This window comes from Microcaecilia unicolor, chromosome 4, assembly GCF_901765095.1.
Source record: "Microcaecilia unicolor chromosome 4, aMicUni1.1, whole genome shotgun sequence".
NCBI lineage: Eukaryota > Metazoa > Chordata > Amphibia > Gymnophiona > Siphonopidae > Microcaecilia > Microcaecilia unicolor.
In genome coordinates this window covers 214,970,070-214,992,668 of record NC_044034.1, presented here as the reverse complement: position 1 = coordinate 214,992,668, position 22,599 = coordinate 214,970,070, and the positions used below count along the sequence as shown (strand labels likewise).

Below are 22,599 nucleotides of genomic sequence, written 5' to 3'. Positions count from 1 at the left end.
TGCTCGTATACAACACAATCCAATAGATAGTTCCCCCATTATTCAAAGCTATTTGACCGGCCAGACATGGCTGCTGTTTGGTTAAATAGCATATCGGCACCAAACCGCAAATATTCAGCGGGAGATAACCAATTACTTCCCACTGAATATCCGAGGTTAGTGGCTAGCTGGCAGCTATATCCTGCAACATAGGCGCTTAACCAGTTATGTTCTGCGGTTAAACTAGGCCGCATAAATAGCATGCATACCTTTAACTGCTAAAACGTTAACCAGTTAGCACTGAATATCAGCTTAGCTAGTTAACCTTTAAGTGGTTTAAAAAAACATAGACATTCATTGCTGGTCTCCGGAAATAGTCTGGCATTGAATATCCAGGTTTAACACCAGCGGCAGACAGCAAAAGTGCTACCCACAGCCAGCTGAATATTGGGCTCAGTATGTATTATATGCATGTGAGTTATCTGTAGGACAGGATTGAAGCACAGGCAAACTAAGCCCCTGCCTAGGTCTCCAGTGTTTAGAAGGAGCCCTCTCAAATGAGTAATTAATTGCTCCAAGGCAGAATTTGCTCTGGCACGTTATTTGCTGGCAGAAAGAAGAGTGGGGGCAGGGCTTCCAGTTTTACCACTGCTCACATGGTTCTGTCTGTTCTCCCCATCTTCTGTGCATTATCCTCTAGTCAGGAGGAGGAGTCGGTGAGCAGTGCTTCTTACCTGCTGCTGCTGCTTCGTCTTCTACCATCAGAGCCACATGGGGCCCTGCTTATGGGGTTTTTAAAATCTATGTGAATTATGATGGAGGGACGGCAGGAGCATAGTTACTACTGAGCGAGCTTGGCAAAATACCCAGGGCTGTCCAATGGTAGGGGACACCTGAAATTGCACCCTTTCTTTTCCTTTTTCCCTTCTCCCCTCCACACCCAGGTCCAGAAATATTTCCACCCTCTTCTCCCCTCTTGTGCACTTGCATGTGTCTGGCATCTGTCTACCTACTTTCTCCCCTCCCCCGCGCCGGTCCTCCAAACGCTGCTGCGGGTCACGACAGAATCAGCATTGAAAGTTTCTCTCCAGTGGGGCCTTTCCTCGACTGTGTCCCTCCCATAGGAAGTTGCATCAGAGAGGTGGGACACGGCTGAGAAAAGGCCAGATAGAGCACTGCTCTGCTCTGATGTGCCACAGCATTTGAAGGACTGGCGGTGGGGGTGTGGGTAGACAGATGCTGGAACTGGACCTGGGTGCGGGGAGGGGAGGGTAGAAGGACGATGGACCTGGGGTGTGTGTAGGGGGAGTGGAAGAGCAGAAGGAATAGAGAGAGAGAGCAAGAGAGACCGGAAGAGAAGGGGAAGAGAGGGAGAGAAATCCTGGACCTGGGGGTGGGGTAGCTGAGGGAAGGGAGAGAAAGATACCTGAAACATAAGGGGAGGAGGAAGAGAGGAGGCGGATACTGGACTGAGAGGAGCAGAGGGAAGACAGAGACTGGATGGGGGAGAGAGATACTGGCCCAATGGAGGGAGGGAAGAGAGAGAGAGATGCCAGACTACAGAAGGTGGGTGGGGGCAGGGAGGGGGCAGGAGGAAGGAGAGAGAAGCCGGCCATGAGGAGGGACAGGGACACAAAATAAATGCTGGCTCTGGAGGGAGAATAGGGACAGGGACACAGAGGGAAGACACTGGACAGGATGGATAGAGACACGTAATAAAGATGGATAGAGAAGAAATGTCAAAAGGATAGGAGACCCTGGAAAGAGTTGAGAAAATAAAAACCCAGAAAAGCAGATGAGACATAGAACCAAAGCAATGCTCAGACAACAAAGGTAGGAAAAAATAGATTTTTTTCTGAATGTATTAATTGTAATATGTCATCCTTGGAAAATGTGTATCCTCCTTCCCCCTCCCCAGTTTCTATTGTCTTGGCAGTGATGGTGTTATAGGGGGGCCAATCTCAATTTTTCTGCCCATCACCCATTCAGTCCTAGCTACACCACTGGGGGAGGAATAATGTTAATGTTTCCCTGCTGTTTTGATAACCTATAGATAACCCAATGTATCTCTGGGTAGCTGTTCTGTTTGAGTATGTACAGAACAGATGTGTATTGATTTATCAGTCCTGTGGATCTTTCTCTCTTCCTGTCTCTTGCCAATTATCATGGTGACTCATTCATGACTGTGTGATAAGCATGAGATATTGGTCCCAGATTTCTTGGGATTTTAATGCTCTAATGTGACCATTTCCCCCTTTTCTTTCTGTTTCTTCACTTAGCTGTATTGCCCAAGACAAATATTTTTGATGGTTACAGTGGAAAACCCATAAGGTCTTCTTTTAACAAGAACATAAGAATTACAAGTATCTGGCTGCTTCTGGCAGAATCCCAAAAAGTAGATACTGCTTGCTAGTTCCCTCATGTCTACCATAATAACTGTAATATTTAAGTCAGATTTACCACATATATGTCAGTTTGACAGCTAATTCTTTTCTAATTTTGGGATTTATAGTCCTACTATTCCTAGAGAAGTTCAAATTGAAAGTTTATAAATACAATGGGACAAAGTCAAAAATGGATTAGCTAATCAGGTTGACCTGCGGCAGATGGCAACCCTAAAGATCTAGAGTTTGTATTCCATAACATCCTATTCCAATGCTTTGTAATACTAGGACTCTTCCTAGAAAAGGACAAGTCTCAAAATGCAATAGGAAGGCATTTATGAAAATTAGGCACTGGATCAGCAAATCAGTATCATGGTAACTGGGAGGAGGGAGGGGCTATGCACTGAATTAATTTATTTTAGCTCAAAAACTGAAGCTCTCTTTTACTAGCAATGGTGCTTGTCTGGCTGAGCCAGTTTGGGTTTTCCCCTTTTCGTTTATAGACTTGTATTTCCATTTTCTCTTGAAAAGACAGGACAGATAGTCCATAGTTGCTGGATCAGCCTCTTAGGGTTGATGTGAGTCCATCTAAAAGAAGGTTTTATTGGGCTAGGGTTGGGGTGTGTGCACTGCTACAGTCCATGATATGTTTGCTCTGCAGGAAATGGTTGGGGTGACAGGTTTATAGGGAACAGATGAGCCATGTCTCATTCTTTAGCGCCTAAAAGTTTTGAAAAGGAGACAAAAAGGACAGGCTTGGTCGATCCTTTAGACCTGGAACTAGGCAATCACCCTATATAGCAGTGGCCTTTAATCTAATCCTTGGGACACACCTAGCCAGGGTTTCAGAATACCCACAATGAACATGCATGAGATAGATTTGCATACATTAGTCCATGACAATTTTTATCATGCATATTCACTGTGGATTTCCTGAAACTCTGACCTTTTGGGTGTATCTCAAAAACTAGGCTGAGAACTCCTGTTATAAGTGGAGGCATTCATTTTTCAGTTCCAACATGCCAGTACCTGCTGCCAGCAGAAAGTTCAATATGTTTGTAACAATAACAATAATAATAATAATTTAAAAAATAAGAAAAAACATACAAATAAAACATCTGTAAAGAAAACATTTCCAAGAAGGGTCACTAATAGGTGTGGAACAATACATTCTATCACGTCCCCTCCGGTACCATGAGATTGTCTCACCCTTCTTCACGTTATTAGCACCGGATGTCTGACAGGGTCATAATGATCAGCCACGTCTCCAAATCCTTTGCCAAGTTCCCAAGCAGAAGGCTGAGAGGCTTCTAATCCCGCTCCTTCCAGATCTGCTCTTTCTGCACAGCTAATGTTTCCTTACTGCTGTGCCAGGAGCTAGTAGAGATGATTCATTAGAAGCTTGATGAGCCAGTTGAAGGCACATGACTCTAAACGCATGGTCTGAATCCTTCTCAGTGCAGATGTCCAAAGGTCTTCAACTTCTCCCTTCATTTTTACTAATCTAGCCAAAAGTAAATGTAATAATTATTTTTAAAAAAGGCTAATCTCAAACATAAATGTAATAATTATTTCAAAGGAAAAAAGGCTAATCTCTTCTGTAGAACTAGGAAATGTTTTAGGGTTTGCACAATGATAAGAGATTGAGGGATGGAAATGAAAATTTGTACTTCACAGTGCACTCAAAATATACAATTATGGTAAGTCTTTTATGCCCTTTATTCCAAAACCCCCTGAAAATATATTAATATTTTGCCTCCACTCTATGTTCTGTGCCTCTCTGTCATGCATATTCATTGTGGTTATCTTGAAAACCTTACTGGCTTGGTGTGTCCCAAGGCCTGGGTTGAGAATCCCTGCTGTGCACTGACCGAAGTAGTTTCAAATGTTTTATGTCTCTTAACATGGAAAGGGCATGTATAAATTGATATGTGAGAGTCTGTGTCAAATGGACTTAAAACAATGGATGACCTGGTGGTTGCATGAGTGGGCCCTATGGCAGATGCAACAAATGGCAGATCAACAGGCTCATTTTCGAAAGAGAAAGATGTCCATCTTTTGACATAAATCGGAAGATGGACGTCCATCTCCCAGAGACGTCCAAATCGGTATAATCGAAACCCAATTTTGGATGTCTCCAACTGCAGTCCGTTGCAAGGACGTCCAAATTTCAAGGGGACGTCGGAGGCGTAGTGAAGGCAGGACTGGGGCGTGCCTAACACTTGGTCGTCTTTGACCCATAATCGAAAAAGCAAAGACGTCCCTGACGAACACTTGGACGTTTTCACCCGGATGTGTTTTTTTTTACGAATAAGGCACAAAAAGGTGCCCAAAATGACCAGATGACTACCGGATGGAATCGGGGATGACCTCCTGTTAATCCCCCAGTGGTCACTAACCCCCTCCCACCCTCAAAAAACATGTTTAAAATATTTTGTGCCAGCCTCAGATGTCATACTCAAGTCCATGACAGCGCATGCAGGTCCCAGGAGCAGTTTTAGTGGGTACTGCAGTGCACTTCAGACCGGCGGACCCAAGCCCAAACCCCCCCTACCTGTTACATTTGTGAAGGAAACAGCAAGCCCTCCAAAACCCACCACAAACCCACTGTACCCACATCTAGGTGCCCCCCTTCACCTGTAAGGGCTATGGTAGTGGTGTACAGTTGTGGGTAGTGGGTTTTGGGGGGGCTCAGCACACAAGGTAAGGGAGCTATGTTCCTGGGAGCATTTTATGAAGTCCACTGCAGTGCCCCCTAAGGTGCCCAGTTGGTGTCCTGGCATATCAGGGGGACAAGTGCACTACAAATGCTGGCTCCTGCCACGTCCAAATGGCTTGCATTTGGACATTTTTGACATGGACGTCTTTGGTTTCGAAAATCGCCAAAAGTCAAAGACGTCCATGTTTAGGGACGTCCAAACCTAGGGACATTGAAATTTAAGGACGTCCTTCGATTTGGACGTCTCTGACGGTATTTTCGAAACGAAAGATGGATGCCCATCTTGTTTCGAAAATACGGTTTTCCCCGCCCCCGGATTTCGATGTTTTGCAAAGACGTCCAAATCGCAACTTGGACGTTTCTTTTGAAATTCCCCGCCAAGTAACCAAAAAAATGTATAGTTGAATAACATAGAAAACTTTAAAAACATGTAGGTTTACAAATAGGAATCAACAAATATTTAAAAATATACATGCCTGGCCCAAAAGGGGCAGAGCTATGTGCCCCCTGCTGCGTAACAGCATAAATCTGTCAATTAAATTAATTTTAAAAATGTAGACTTCGGTTCTCTTATTTAAAATTCAGAGCAGGGCTGAAGACCTGATTCTTCTCCTAACTTTACCTCCTGAAGCTTTCTGTCTAAACTAGTCTACTCTCTGGGGTCAGCAGGTCAGTAAATGTGTTTGTTTCCCTCTGTTGCTTTTGTATGTGTCATTTGTCTGTCTGTCTGGCCAGGTATTCTATACTTCTTTACTGATGAATTTTTAAATTGGTGTAGACTTGTACCACTGTGCTTGACTTTTGTATACTACCTTGCTGTTTGGATGAAAAGGCAATTGGGAGATGACCGTTCATATGGTCACTCTGCTACACATGGATTCAAATTTATTTGAAGCGTGTCTTGAGACTTGAAATTCCCATAGGGAAGATATATCCTCAGCATTTTGTGTTGGTTTCCAGCTATAGACCGTAACTGATGTTGCCCCATTTGGTGGCTTCCGAGTTCACAATCTACGGTGTGAGATATGGCAGCAACTTTGTGGCTTACATTAGTGCTTTGAAGTGTTCCTTTTATTGTTTCGAATGTCTCCTCATGGCTAATTTTCTAACAGGGATAATTTTTGTGCTCTGTTCTAGGCTTGACTTTAAACCATCAGGCCCCTTGGAAATGGAGGAAGATGAGGGCTTTAGTGACTGGTCCCTTAAACTGGAGCAGCGGAAGCAAAGAGGGGCTGCAGAGGGGTCACCTGAGAAAAAGAGTGCATGGAGTAGGGGCCAGGAAGCACTGACCGCCTCTGGAGACAGAGAGGGTGAAGGTGAGAATATGGAGGAAGATTATCATGTGAATGAAGAAGATGAAATGGAAAGGAAAAAAGGAGGAGAAGATGGGGACCTGAGAGAAGAGACACTGGAAATCAAGGACACCAAGGATTATGAAGAGTGGAACTACAGAGAAGAAAACGTAAGTCTTGAAAGAGATCCGTTGGACAAATGGAGACCCATGTAGGAAGTGAGAATAAAATTTTCAGCCTCAATATTTAATGGAACTTATATGGATAGGATTGATTCCTACCTGGATAAGGAAGGGAAGTTATCAACGTGGGTTCCTGTTATGACATGTTATTTTACTGTTAACCCTAGTTAACTGTAACCCTAGATTTACTAGTAACTTGTGCTATTTTAGCACAGGTCCCATTTTATACAATGAGACCTAGGGCCAGAAATTTGACCTACAGCGGGCAGCACTTTTGTTGTCCACTGCCGGTATTAAATCTGGATATTCAGGCCATATCTGGCAACTGGCATTGAATATCTGGGTTTTTTTTAACCGCTAAAAAGTTAACCGGGCATGCCAATATTCAGCGCTAACTGGTTAACTAGCGGTCAAAGATGAGAGATCTATTTATGCGGTCCTATTTGACTGCTAAATTTATCCAGTTAGGCACCAAATATTGGCATCTAACCACTATAAATTGCATGATATAAACGAGTTTGCGCTAGGCACTAACCGGCAATATATAGCGGGAGATAACTGGTTATCCCCCACTGAATATTGCTGGTTAGGTGCTGATATGTTATTTCACCAGTCAGCGGCCATTCCTGATTGGTTAAATAGTGCTTACTATCAGGGGAATGGTTACTAACTGTAGCTCATGCTGATAACATCCCTCCTAAGTGCCACTCAGTGGGGTCAGAACAAGATTTTCTACGGCATTATCTGAAAATCCTCACTGACCACCCCAGGACTACCTGAGTGGTCTGGAGGCAGAGCCGGATGTCAGTATTCCACACCAGTACCAGACAGCTTTCCAAACAAGTTAAAGCAGCAAAATAGCTGTCCTAACTTCTCCGGAGAGTTATCCGGGAACCACTGCTGAATATCAGTGGCATCCTGATAACGATCCAAAGAAACAACAGGGCAGATGATCTGCAAGATCCAGTGTGGTGGTAGAAAACAGCAGATCAGACAGAAACTTTTTATCCCAAGGTTTATTCACTATAGTAGATAAAATACAAACAGAAAAGCTTGACACAGGTTGTGTTTCGCCCACTCAAGGGCTGTATCAGGTGCTCAAAGTAACCAGAGTAATATGTGCTAGAATCCTGTGCTGCTGCTTTCCTTGAGAGAACTGAGCCAAGCTGGTGAAAACACTATTTCACACTACTTGGTTACTTTTGAGCCTGATGCAGCCCTTGTGTGAGCAAATCACAGCCTGTGTTGGGCTTTTCTGTTTGTATTTTATTTACTATAGGGGTCCTTTTACTAAGCAGCAGTAGAGCCAGGGGTGTAGCCAGACTTTGGCGGGAGGGGGGTCCAGAGCCTGAGGTGAGGGGGCACATTTTAGCCCCCTCCCAGGTGCCGCCGACCCCCCCCACTATTGCTGACCCCCCCCCCCGCCGCCGCCACCACCACCAACTTTGACCCCCCCCCGCCAACGACCCTCTCAACCCCCCCTCCCGCCTCCAACTCTCCCCCGCCACCGCTGTCACCTACCTTTGTTGGTGGGGGACCCCGAGCCCCGCCAGCCGAGATCCTCTTATTCCGGCACAAGGCTTCGTTCTGTTTCTGTGAGTCTGACGTCCTGTGGACTTACAGAAACAGAACGAAGCCTTGCGCTGGAAGAAGAGGGCCTCGGCTGGCGGGGGTTTGGGTCCCCCGCCAGCAAAGGTAGGCGGCGGGGGAGGGTTGACTGCAGGAGGGGGGGTTGAGAGGGTCGTCAGCAGGGGGGTCCAGGGCCAAATCTACGGGGGCCCAGGCCTCCGTGGCCCCCTCGTAGCTACACCACTGAGTAGAGCTAATGCATGGGTAGCATGTGCAAAATCGGCACTACTGCCAGTGTAGTGCAGGTGCCAGAAGTTGGCACGTGCTGGTTCCCGCCGTAGAAAATAATTCTCTATTTTCAACTGTGGGGGGCATTCCCGGCAGTAATTGGCAGCGCGGCTACATTGGTGTGCACTCTATGATTACCATGCAAGTAGTACATAAACCCTCACCGCTAGGTCAATGGGTGGCGGTAAGGGCTCAGGCAGTAAATAGCCTAGTGCTACTTTTAATTTTAGCGCACGGCCATTTACTGCCTCATTGAAAAATGCCTTTTTTCCCAGTCGCAATAAAAATGGCCCAGCGCACGCCAAAAACACTACTGCAGCCCACTTTTTTTTTTTTTACCACAGCTTACTAAAAGGACCCTATAATGAATAAACTTTGGGATAAAGATTTCCTGTCTGATCTGCTGTTTCCTGCACCGCACCCTGTTAATGTCCTGCAGCTGCCTTATACCCTGATAATTGGGTACAATCCAACACTGAATATCTGGGCATGACTTTAAACACCACGGTTGGTGTTTTAAAACAGTGCCAACTGTGTATTTTAAATACCAGGGTGGGAATGCATAATTTCTGCTTATGTAGTGATACTTTGCTCTCTGTCTTCTTATCTGCATTCATTGATCTTCATGTTTTCTCTCCCTTGACTACTTCTCTGTCTTCTGTCTCTCCCATTTCAGACTCAAGTTTGTTAAGTTAAAGTTTAATATGTTTTAATATATCTCCTTTCAATAGGAATAATCAAAGTGGTTTACCTTATTAACAAAAGATTAACAACAGAAAGGAGAGAGGGAGTGGAGCCTGGAAAGTCTAGGAAGAAGAGAGGCACTTTTAGTGCTGGTCTAAATTTTAGCTAGGAGGATTCATGGAGAGCTCAAGGAAAGGAGTTTCAGAGGGTAGGCGCAATGTGGAAAAAGGCACTACACCTTGTGGTAAAAGTGTTTTCTTAAAATTACCCACCCGTAACCAACCTTAGTGTACACATGGGGTTCTACACATGCTTTAATCCCTATTAGGAGATGATATTCTCAGAAAGAGAGACAGGGTAAAGGGTGTTTAGGTCATGGGAAGAGAATAATACACATTAAAAAAATTGGCACATCTAGTCTAGTCTCCACTTTGTCTCCTTTATTCAGAGTAGGTCAAACTTAACTCTGTGCTAAAGTGTTGTGAGGGGGAACAGCTGTTACATAGTCTGATGGTGTCAGTTTTAATAAATTCCAACAAGCAGCATTGTTGTCGGTAGAGGGCTATTTCTTCTTTTTAGAGGGATACTGGACATCAGGGTGGTCTTGATATACTTCACTTTTTTTCTCTTCGAAAAATTTTAAGTTTTAAATTTTTAGCAGATATGAAAGATCTTCACTATTTGATTCATACTCGTATTTCTAATCAGTTAGATTATTGCAACTCTACTGGTTGGCTATGGAAGCAATTCAGAGGATACAGAAAATTCAGAACATGGCATTGTGGCTCTTGTATGGAGTAAATCATTATACTCATATGTCTATTTTATGAACAACACTGGTTTCCTATTTTTTTAGAACACATTTTAAAATTCTTTTTTTGGCTCTTTGTATTTTTATAAAGGAGTACCGCAGTATTTAAAATCTCAAGGGTTAGTAATCAGTTGATGATGGTCAGCGTTTTGCTGACTGTGGCTGGCTGTATGTCCAGATATTCAATGCTGAGCTGTGTCTGGGCTCCGGCATTGAATATCCGGTCATGTGCAGCTGGCTACACAAATATGAAGTTGGCTAATTCACAACTGCGTTTAGTTTTGCCTCCACTGTTGTGTTTGCTTCAAGCTGGTTGTGGAGGATTTAGCAGGTGCCATGAGTCAACCAAACCCCAGGTCTTGCACAAGAGCATTAAGAGTTTTGTGTGCTTTAGGAGGATTTACGGTCCAAGACAGAGTCCATGGGAAGATTCATGTCATCACCCATAATTACGTGATCAATATCCTATTAATGACAGTTGATATTCCAAATCCTTGAAAAATTATGATTGATCCGTAGTCGGAGCATATACGTTAACTAGAGCATATGAAGTTGCATTTATTTTTATTATCACAATTACCCATCCTTTTTCATTATCATTATGATGGGCTGCTATAGAGCAGTTCAAGTGTTTAGATAATAAAATAGCAACACCGTTTTTCCTTTTCGATCCAGGAGAGTAAAAACAATTAGGAAACCAATTTGATTTCACCTTAGCAGATTTCAACCCTGACAAATGAGTTTCTTGAATAAATTCAATAGTGGATGATAAATGTTGTAGATATAATAAAGATGTTTCCTTTTAATAGGGTGGGTGATTCCTTTGACATTCAGAGAAACTAGTTTTAAATTACTCATCTCAAACTGTTACACATTTGAATTAGGCAGCATAGAAATCAAAAACTGCAATGCACAGTAAAACTGGAATACAGCTTTTAACAAAACCAGAAATACCAAATATTTCCACTATACTCGCCCTGTGGATTAAATGGGGGAGAGAGGAGAAGATGGAGGACCAGAAGAAAACTACAACAGAGACATTCACCAACTTGTTTACATTAGATTGTGCCGTATTTAAACATCGTTATAACATTAGACAGTATGAAAGCCAAAGATGACTATAATAAGATAGTTTAGGTAGTTGTCATAGCCATTTCTTCTTTTTCTCTAATGAGTTGCTCTAAGACAGCCAGATCTATAAAGGTTTTAGTCGCATTACTGTGAGTAATTTTTTTGCACGGAGAGAAGAGGCCATATCTTGCATTTAGTGCTTTAAGCCTTGGTCTGAGGACAGGGAACTTTTTGCGAGTATCCACAATATTTAGAGTGGCCTAGTGGTTAGTGCAGTGGACTTTGATCCTGGGGAACTGGATTTGATTCCCACTGTAGCTCCTTGTGACTCTAGGCAAGTCACTTAACCGTCCATTGCCCCTGGTACAAATAAGTACCTGTATATACTATGTAAACCGCTTTGAATGTAGTTGCAAAAACCACAGAGAGGCAGTATATCAAGCCCCAGTCCCATTTGTAGTAAAATCTGGAAGAATGTACAGGTTGCTACCATTCCATTTTATCCCTTGACAAGATTTGACAGCCTGAAGAATTTCAGGGACTTGGGTGAAACGCAATATTTTTATAACTAAGGGCCTTGGATATTTTTGAGATCTGGTCACATGTGTGGGTACACAATGTGCTCTTTCAGTTTCAAAAGAATACTTAAAAGATAGCTATAGCAGTTCAGGTAAGAATTCTTCTAAGAAATTCACTGGATTATCACTTTCAGTACCTTCTGGTAGTCCTAAAATCCTTACATTATTACGCCTGTTTCTATTACCTGCACCATCAATTGCTGCTTGGAAGTCTAGCGCTATTTTGGCTGTTTTCTTACAGGATGCGGCTTGATCTCCCACATGGATGATGCCATGTTCAGTTTGCTCCAATCTTGATTCAAACATTATAAAATGAGAGCTTAGTTGAATAATATTAGCTTTAATTACTTTAATATCAACACTATTATCTAACAACAATTTAGTGATATGTTGAAGTTGATCCGCGCCTTCCTTTACTACCTTACAGGAGAAGAGGGCTCCAGTTTCGAGCGTTTTATACTGTAACCCATTGCAAACGCCCATCAATTTTGGATTGCTTGCTGGTGGCTATATAAAGGTAAGATGCAGGGACAAAGTGAGGGCAGCAAGGAAGAATTAAGGTTGTAGATTAATAAAGTTGGTGGTGATAATTGGGAGCCTCTCTCCTTAGCATCTATCTTAGTTTGGCTCTCTAGCACCTCCCTCCCCTGTTTAAATAGTTTTCAATATCTGCCCCTCAGTTGATTCCTCGCATTTCTATTCGGCCTATTCTCACTCCACATTTTATTTATTTATTGGGATTTATTAACTGCCTTTGTGAAGAGATTCACCCAAGGCGGTGTACAGTAGGTACAGTTCGACATCAACCTTACAATTTTGTTAACAGCATAATAGTAAAATGAACAATTATAAACATAAATCCAATGATAGAGGAAGACTACTATGAAAGAGGATCAAAAGTATAAACATTTAATGGCACTGAAATTCAAATAACAGAGATATAATACAATGTAAGCATATTGCCATATATCCAACGGATTGCCAAGACCTGTCGTTTCTTTCTTTACAACATCCGTAAAATCCGCCCCTTTCTTTCTGAGCACTCTACCAAAACCCTCATCTACACCCTTGTCACCTCTCGTTTAGACTACTGCAATCTGCTTCTTGCTGGCCTCCCACTTAGTCACCTCTCCCCTCTCCAGTCGATTCAAAACTCTGCTGCCCGTCTCATCTTCCGCCAGGGTCGCTTTACTCATACTACCCCTCTCCTCAAGACCCTTCACTGGCTCCCTATCCGTTTTCGCATCCTGTTCAAACTTCTTCTACTAACCTATAAATGTACTCACTCTGCTGCTCCCCAGTATCTCTCCACACTCGTCCTTCCCTACACCCATTCTCGGGCACTCCGCTCCATGGATAAATCCTTCTTATCTTTTCCCTTCTCCACTACTGCCAACTCCAGACTTCGCGCCTTCTGTCTCGCTGCACCCTACGCCTGGAATAAACTTCCTGAGCCCCTACGTCTTGCCCCATCCTTGGCCACCTTTAAATCTAGACTGAAAGCCCACCTCTTTAACATTGCTTTTGACTCGTAACCACTTGTAACCACTCGCCTCCACCTACCCTCCTCTCTTCCTTCCCGTTCACATTAATTGATTTGATTTGCTTACTTTATTTATTTTTTGTCTATTAGATTGTAAGCTCTTTGAGCAGGGACTGTCTTTCTTCTATGTTTGTGCAGCGCTGCATACGCCTTGTAGCGCTATAGAAATGCTAAATAGTAGTAGTAGTAATAGTGGTGGAAGCACATAATTAGAACATACAAATAACATTTTGCGTTGTTGCATTTACCTTCGTCTCCTGTGGGAGTGATTTGGCATATAAGTCCACTTTTACCTATGTCTCTGTTGCTGTGGAATGTTTGTTCCCTGATAGTCCATGTGAAATTAATTATTTAAAATGTAAACAAGCTCTTAAAACTTGTTTATTTAACTGTGCTTTTGTTGGGGGGGGAGGGGGGGGGGGGTTCTGTGTTAACTCCTTCTCAGCAGTTGCCTGAAGCTGGGCCTTTATTTTAGGCCACTGTCTGGCACCATTGAATTTCAATTCGTTTAAGATTTTTTTTAAATAGTATTCTGTATATTGGGGGCAATTGAGCAAGTGGACACCTCCAGTTAGGCACTCTGATGCTGTGTGATGAAAGCCTATTCTATAATGACATTTGAGCAGTGCACCTTATATTTATCTGCCTACAGTTATGCCAGCCATAGAACTGTGGTCACATAAATACAGCAGGAATGGGCATAACTTACACTATTCTGTAAATTACACACGTAAGTGGGAGCCCTGTCCATGTCCTGCACATGTATATGCCCCCCCACCCCCACTTTGCATTTACACACTGGGCTAGATTCTGTATATGGTGCCTGAAAAATCCATGTGAAAAAAATTTACGCCTAGGCGTATTCTCTATAGTATGCCTAACTTTTATAGAATAGACTTACATTTCCACACAGTATATAGAATACATCGAACTGCTCACCACACAACCACATTTGGCTACATCCATTTAGGCCACGGTTTACTTGGCGTAAATCCCAATGCCCAAATTAGGCACAGATCAGGTGTATTCTATAATAATGCACACAGATTTTAGAAATGCCCATGCCCCACCCATGGCCATGCCCTCTTTTCAACCATGCAACTTAGAATTTAGGTGCACCATGTTATAGAATACACTTAGCAAATTGTGCACGTAAATCTCGATGCCAATTAATGCTGATAATTGCTTGTTAACATCCAATTAATAGCACTGATTAGCTAGTTAACCAATTAAGTTATGCACATTGTTATAGAATATGCTTCAATTTCTGCATGGATTTTCAGGCGCCATATATAGAATCTGGGGGACTATGGATACATCCGTAAACGGCTTCTAAAGATAGGCGCTGAAATACAAGGTGTTAAGAGCAAAAAAATTCTGTAATGGCAGTTCTGCGTGAAACTGCCGCTATAGACTAGGTGCTTAAGTCCACATTCTCATACCTAACTTTAGGCACGAGCATTTACGCCAGCCAAAAGCTGGGGTAAATGCTCGTGCCAACCTACTGGCATTTAATCACATAAATGCAAGTATTCTATAAAACTGCACCTAAATTCTAGGGACGCCCTTGACCAGTCCATGCCCCTCCCATAGCCACACCCCCTTAGGAGATGTGCTGTTTGGAATAGGAGTGTAGATCATTTACATGTGTAGTGTCAGTTATTGATAGTTATTGCCAATTAAATGTTAATTGAGCCAATTAGTTTATGTGTACAGAGGACCCTATTCTATAATCGTGTGCCCTATTACATGCCTATCTTTGGGTGCCATTTATAGAATGAGGGGGGTTTGCCCCTTGCTTGTGGCATTACAGAATATGGTTATGCCCCTTTTCATGGGTTAGTGTACACTTATATGCTTAACTGCTAGTATTCTGTATATTTATGCATGCAAATACTGGTGCCCGGCTGTACTATTACCCTTTGTAGGAAAGGGGATGGGATTTGATATACTGCCTTTCTGTGGTTACATATTATATACATGTTCTTATTTTGTACCTGGGGCAATGGAGGGTTAAGTGAATTGATCCCAGTTCCCCTGATTCTCAGCCCACTGCATTAACCATTAGGCTTCTCTCCACTCCATGATTCTATAAAGGTCACCCAAATTTGGGCACATAAAATTGGGCGTGGATCCCAGATCGGCACTCAAAATAATTAGTTAATGGGATCCACTGATTTAATCATGAGACCTAACAAGCACTTGATTGCACTAATTATTATTCGGGTGCTGATCTGGCTAAGTGCTATTCTGTAACAGGCACATAAATTGCATTGCGGGCAACTTAAGAGGGAGCGTGGCCTTGGGAGGGGCATGGGTAGGTCAGGGGCTTTCACAAGTGTTACAGATTAACAGGGATCTGCACTCAATTTGTGCATCAGAATTTACACCAGGTTTCAGCTGGCATACGTCCCTCACGCCCAAAGTTGAGCGCCGAATTCAGCACAATGCTATTCTATAAAGAGTGCTCATCCCAGAGTGCCCTTTATGAAATAGCCTTGAGAGCCGAATTTTTGGCACCATTTATAGAATATGGCGCTATGTGTCTAATTTTGCGGGTTTTAAGTGTATGATTTATTGTTAGGATGTTTTATTTGGTTTATATCTTATAACCCTTGTTTTTTACTTTGCAAACCACCTTGCTGTCAATTCTATGAAAGATCCAATAACCATGACCTAATCTGACTGTAGAAATACAGATGGGGGATAAACCTTGAAAGATATTTGAGAGAAAGCATGAAAGTTCTCTTTTAAAGATACAGACTTGCCAAGTCTTATATGATGGGTCTCAAGTGACTCTTATGTGATTAGAGGGGGTTTGCCACTCACCCAGTACACATCTTCTTTCATGAACTGATGCTCAGACTAGAGGAGCATGGCTGGTGGGCTTCCTGGTCAGTTTTGGAGGCAGCAGTCAGCTGGCTGAATGCCTAGGAGCATAAATCTCAAGGTTGCCAGATTTCAAAAAGTCTCCCAGCCCAATCCAGGCCCGAAAGGAGCCAAAAATAGCACAAACTATCTGAGGTGCGGGGAGGAGGGACCCCCATGGTCACTGCCGTGACAAGCTATCCTGCAAAGTGCTGTGTGGTATGTTTGCTCTCTTCTCCTCCTCCGATCCCATGTGGTCACTGCTTGCCAGCGCCACAGCCTGTTGCAGGGCCGATGAGTCATCATCAACTGATGACTTCGTCACCCACCTTACCCTCCTATTGGTCAGATTTGGAGTGAGATTGAGGCTTGAGATTCACCAAACCTCATTCCGGCCCCAAATTTGACCAATACGGTGAGCACTACAGACAGAGCTGGAACCAACCAGCATGGCCCGCGTGGACATCCAAAACACACACGAAAAGTGACAACCCACAACTGTGGAAAAATGCCCGCAGAAACTTTAAAAAAGCCGCCTAACTCCTCGGGAAAACTGCAGAGTTGGCAACCCTTAATCTCGCTGTTTGGAAAAGACCACCCTTGGAATCTCTGAAGAGTGAAGATGCCTAGGAAGCGTTTTTCAAGCAACAAGAAAAACTAAACTGAAGGGAAGACGTTAAGAGATATTTCTGATTATTCTTCCCCTTTCTGAGTGGAGTTTGAAATTCGTTGATGGGAACAGAGTGGATTGGCACAGGAGTATATACAGCCTTTCATGCGCAAGCTACCATCGTGGCAGAGGTCGTTGTAGAGGACAGAGAATAGAGGGGAAGAGTCCAGGACTGAGGATAGACATGGAGAGCCTGTCTTAGCCTATCACTGTGGTAGTAAATATGGTGAATATATTTCTACCAAATCCTTCTGAGATTTTTTGCTTATTGTAATTTCTTTAGTGGATGAAATTTCTTTAGATGAATTTCTTTAGTAGGAAAAATATTCAACATAATGGAATCCTTTACATGCTCATCTTCCAATGTGGTATACATCATCCAGTGTAAAAAATGTGACCAAGGATGCTATATTGGAGAAACATGCCAGATGCTAAAAACAAGATTTAACTTACATAGACATCACATGAAAAATGCCATTGCCAGCCAGGATGCCACGCCTGTGGGGCAACACTTTACAAAAACAGAACACTGTACTAGTGATTTCATAGTAAGAATCCTGAAAAGTAACTTTAAAACAATACAGGAATGTAAGACCTTTGAAGTCAGAATGATTACATATTTTGACACCCACCAGACAGGACTTAACAGAGATCTGGGCTTTCTAGCCCATTATAAGCCATAAAATTGTAAATTGTACTGCTTTGTTTGTCACACTCCTGTCTCCATGCATATCCCCCTGTCTCACCCATCCACCTCCACCCCCACCCTGTTAGATTGTCACTGAAATGCTTTGATGTCTCACTTATATATACTGTCATTTACCAAGATTTGCTTATTTCCGATCTGACGAAGAAGGGCAACCTTCGAAAGCTAAGCAAGAAATGTACTAAGTTATGTCCAATAAAAAAGGTATCATCTTATTTTCTTTTTCATGTTTTATTTTGTTTTATTTCTATTGATTACCTTTAAAAGTGGACGAACACGGCTACCACACCTCTCTACTTTAGTAGATGATAAACCAGTGATCCAGTCGTTTTCACTTATATGCCCAGTTTCAATTGCAAGTTCACTTTTAGATTTGGCAACAAGTCCATTTGACTGGTACTCACTATATTGTTCATAGTCTGAAAATCACATCTCTACTATCTGCACTGGGTATTCAGAATTCCATTAGTGACAGGAGTGACACAACTACCCTAGTCTCTGTAACCAAGAAACCTGTAAATACTGAAAACCCCCATAGCTCTGAGAGCTTTGCTTCCTTTTTAATATGCTCAATGCTTTTAAATTGGTTCGTGTGGAACAGATGCTAAGCTCCCCACATTTGCCATCCTTTCCATTTCCTGCAGCCCTTTAGAATTTCCAGCTCTGGGAAAGCCGAGGCTGGAATTGAAGCCTGTAATCCTCTGCTCTTCCTGCTGAATATTGATAGTATGACAAATGCTCAGCAATAACTCTGCTTCATGCAGAGATTTAAAACACAACTCAGCGAGCTCCTTCAGAGCAGCGAGCCTTTATCCCAGCAGAAAACAATTATCTCGTAGATCAGTATTCCGCTAAGAGGTCACTGTCGATAATTGTACAGCAATGTAATACAATGGAGAGCCCACTTTGGGTGCACAGTCTTTGTAATAGTTTCTATTTAATTCTTGGCTCCTGTCTACCTAAATAAATTGCTTTAATAATACTGCATCTATTTTTATAAATTGTTACGTGAAATTTCTCATGGAGAACTGCACAGCTCATGAAGAAACCTAGGCAGAGCAATCGCTTTAATTTATTAATGTAGGGAGTAATGTCCCAGTGCTGTGACTACTTTCAGTTTCTCAAATGTGAATTCCAGGTTATCTGTTATGCGTGTTTCAACGTGTTTCGAGACCCTTATACACATGAATTTGAATTTAAGCACCATGAATGCATGTAAATGATCAGCATGTGCACACATGTATGTATCAGTATATGTGCATAAATGCCTACACTCTATTCTATAAAATGGCATCTAAATGTGATGGCATGTAGTTTGAACGTGGGCATACACATGAGTGGGGTCTATACAGTGTAGGTGGGGCACTCAATTATCTGCATAAATGAGAGAATACTGTAATTTATATTTGTTTTATGTCAATCTAGGCTTGAGCATTTACACCAGGCTGGTGTAACTGGTCGTACCCAGGGGCGTATCTAGACCTGACATTTTGAGGGGGCCAGAGTTAAAATGGGGGGGGGGCACTAGCATACAGGTTGAGTAGTGCTTGATATACTGCTAAATAATGCTTTACAGTGTTCTTGATGATGGGTTACTAAGTACACAGTCAGTCCTGCATCAATATAAACCACATACACATTTATAGAAACCATGGAAACACCAACATTTTTAAACAAAGTTGCATTATCCCATTATAGTAGACTTCAGTCTGGTCAACTCTAAGCACACATCATAGTGTCCTGCAAAATAATTACTGCAGTGGCATATCCTTCAACTTTGTTTAACAAATATAAATGACTTATAAAGTTGATTTAATAAAATAAGGAAATACCTTTGAAGAGGCTCCTTTTCCATTCCTCTGGCTCTACTGATTTCTCTCCTTTCTGTCTGAGACTGACAATCCATTCAATCCCTGTAGTTCCTGACAGTGTTCCTTCCACCCCCTTCTCCTTATGAAGGAGCAGGCAAAGGATTGTCATAGGGAAAAATCCATCAGCACTTCACACCTAGTTGAGTGCCTCAAAATCTGCATTTGTCAGTTGCATGTTTTTTTTATTGTCATTGATGCTGACTGTGAACCATCTCTGTCTGTAGCTGCAATTATGAATGTCTAAGCTTTATATCACAATGTTCTCTTTAACCATTCCAGTGTCAGGTTTTCATTTACTCTTTTCTGAAATAGCTCTCTATATGGAACACAACTATAATGAAATAGTCAGTTTTCCTTTCTGGTCAAATTCTTTGAAGAGCTTTTTCTCTTGTTTTACAAATTCTGAGGTTGAGGTATCTTGGGGGTCAAATTTTTATTTTTCCTATCATTTGTTATCCATAAACCAAGTGGTAAAGAAAATTTATTAATAAACATTTAGCTCTTCAGATATACAATTGTGGCCATAAACTTGCTCTTACAAAATTGTCTGGTGGGCAGGACCAATGAAGCTTTAAATAAAAAGTTAAATTGTGGGGTAACAAACTGATTGATGGCTTGTATCTTCTATTCTCACTAAAGAATGAGGGTCCGTCTTTTGCTGTTGAATATGTGAATAATGCTGTCATAGTCCAATGAATCACATAGTTCTCTCTCAAAAGATAAAAGTGATAGATTATGGAGGCGGCTGGTGAGCATTGAGGCTCTGGATGCTGTTATGATCCTGTTTACAGCAGAAAAGAGTCCTTCCACAGTGCAGGTTGTCATTGACAGAGTGATAAGTACTCTTAATAGGGCATTGACATTTGGGAAGATATCCACACTGCAGTTGTCTAGCACTTCAATTAATGATGGATAATTTACACCTTCTGCTACCTTGTGCTTTAGATGTTGAACAAACACTGAAAATTCTGCTTCTTCTATGGTGATGCTAAACAAAGTGCTTGGGGACTGTAGATTCTCTCTTTGGCCAAAGGACTCGGATGTTGGCATACAGGCAGCAGAAGCAGTCATCATTCCATAAGCATCATCTTGAAAACGATTCTTCAATTCTGTTATCTGACAGTCAATAATCTCATTCCACGAATGTCTCAAATCTTCATTGCTCTGCACACAAGAAGATTTACCCAAAGTTGAAAAAACCAATGTATCGCTAATCTTTGCAGGTAGCTTTGCCTTGCGAGATGAAGAGATATCCCACTTTTCAATATTATACTTCTCCATGAGCTCATCTGTTAACTGAAGAACTTTGTCAAAGTTGTGTGATGTGTTCTCCCAAAACCGAACGAAAGTTTCTTTTAGACACTCTATCAGACTAATGCAAACTGTAACAGACACAGTGGCGCTCTGTAGACCTTTAGTGGCAAAATCACTACTTTCAAACAATTTCCCAAATGTAACTAACAGAAATAAGAATTTCCTTGTCTCTATTTGTTGTAGCAGAAAATGGGATTCTAGTTGTGTCTGTCCAGCAGAGTTTGAAAATTCAGCAAGCACTTCAAGAATAACATCATAAAGCAACTGTACTTTTTTCACAGAGCCAGATTTTGAGCTCCACCTTGTGTCTGCTGATCGTTCAAGTTCAAGGCATTGTCTATCAGGATGCAGTTGTTTCTGTACTTCCAAAAAACGAGCATGCCTGTGTGTTCCTGTCATAAAACCATTCAAGGAGTTCAGAATTTCAAAAAATGTGGTAACAAAGGGACATGCTTTAGATGCTGTGCAGAGGACCAGGTTGAGGCGATGAGAATTACATTGCACATAAATAGCCTGCCGAAATGTGCGTTTCAAAATCACATGAACAGCTGCTTTGTTTCCAGACATCACAGATGCCCCATCAAAGCTGAAGCCAACACATAACTCAGGATCTAACTCAAGAACCTCAAGCACTTTCATGATTTTATCTGAAATCCCATTTGCTGTCATGTCTGCAGTGTCAACAAATCCAACTGCCCTTTCCTTTATTACCCCCTTGTGTAGGTATCTGACACATACTGCAACAAGCTCACGCTTGGAGAGATCTTTGCATTCATCACCCAGAATTGCATAGTATGTATTACTGATTTCATGTATTTCAGATTTGATTTTGCGAACCAGTAGTACAGTGGCCGATTCCAACAGTTCATTCTGAATACCCGGGCTCATCAAAGTTGCATTCTTAGGGAGTTTTTCAAGACGACTTTGTATTTCATTGTTGTGCTTGCTGAGGAGTTTAAACAATTCCAAAAAGTTTCCTTTATTTAAAGCATCATTGGTCTCTCTGTGTCCACGTAGTGGAACTTCTTGCTTTGCACAGAACATCACAATATCAAGCACTACTTTGATATGTTCACGATTTCTTTCTATAACAGAAGGGTTCATGGCATCATGGTTTAGCTGATTTAAAATAGTTCCACGACCTCCTGGAAGGTGACTTTGTCTGTAGTCTTCAAATTTTTTCAGGGCAAGACAGTGTGCCATGCTTAAGTCATGTCTTGAGCAGCCGCGAGTCATATGCTTCCAGTCTTTAAAGCCAGTTCTGATGAAAGCATCATCAGCGTTGGTATCAGGAAAATGTCTGCATACTTTGCAGAACACTGTATCTTGGTTTATTCTGTATTCTAACCAGCGAAATTTATACCAGTGAGAGGAAAAACTTCTGGACTTGTCACCAATTATACTAACTGGGAAAGACTGCAACTTTGGCTGTGTAGGTGGTTCATTAATGTCGGATAAATCAGAAGGTAATTCTTTTGGTTCCATTATACCAGATCTACTAATCTGTGGGCATAAAGTGGAACTTGTAGAGGTAGAGGGACCAGGTAATGATTCACTTCTATCAACATTCTCGTCGTGTTCTTCTAGTCGTGGCTTTTTGTTTCTATCTTCATCCTTGCCATGATCTTCTAGATGTGTTTTTTTGAAGTAAGTTAGCAAAGAACTTTGTTTTGCCATGGGGGTAGACTATGGAACACTGTCAGGAAATTCTTTTTTTTCTTGGGAACACTGTCAGGAACTTTCTCTCTCTTGGAAGCTAAAATCATAATGAATTTCTGTAAGTTTTGTGATAAACACAGAAGATCCTATTTCCTAAAAAGTGGGTAGTGGAATCATAATACAATGACACCATGGGCAATAAGAGTAACATGCACAAACCAGCAGTTTTGATCCTGTCAGCGCTTCCTCTACCCAGCACTCACCAGAGATTCTGGCAGTACCTCAATAACAAGATCACAAACACTCTGCAATGCCATATTTGCAATTCAGTGACCATGTGGCAAACCTAACAGCAACAATTCTGAACACAGAAAAGGCAGCAGTAAAAATACAAAACAGCAATAAATTTCC

General features: G+C 42.0%; 1 protein-coding gene across 3 annotated transcripts in view; it reads left to right on the top strand.

Moving 5' to 3' along the window:
- Positions 1-22,599, top strand: part of LSP1 (lymphocyte specific protein 1) — a 257,446-nt gene that overhangs the window by 145,096 nt on the left and 89,751 nt on the right. For 2 of the 3 annotated variants that reach the window (XM_030201228.1, XM_030201229.1), the window contains exons 3-4: positions 6,220-6,544; positions 11,985-12,074. In XM_030201228.1, coding sequence (XP_030057088.1) covers positions 6,220-6,544; positions 11,985-12,074 — 415 coding nt within the window. The remainder of the gene's footprint in view (positions 1-6,219; positions 6,545-11,984; positions 12,075-22,599) is intronic. The other variant, XM_030201230.1, reaches the window with a different exon arrangement.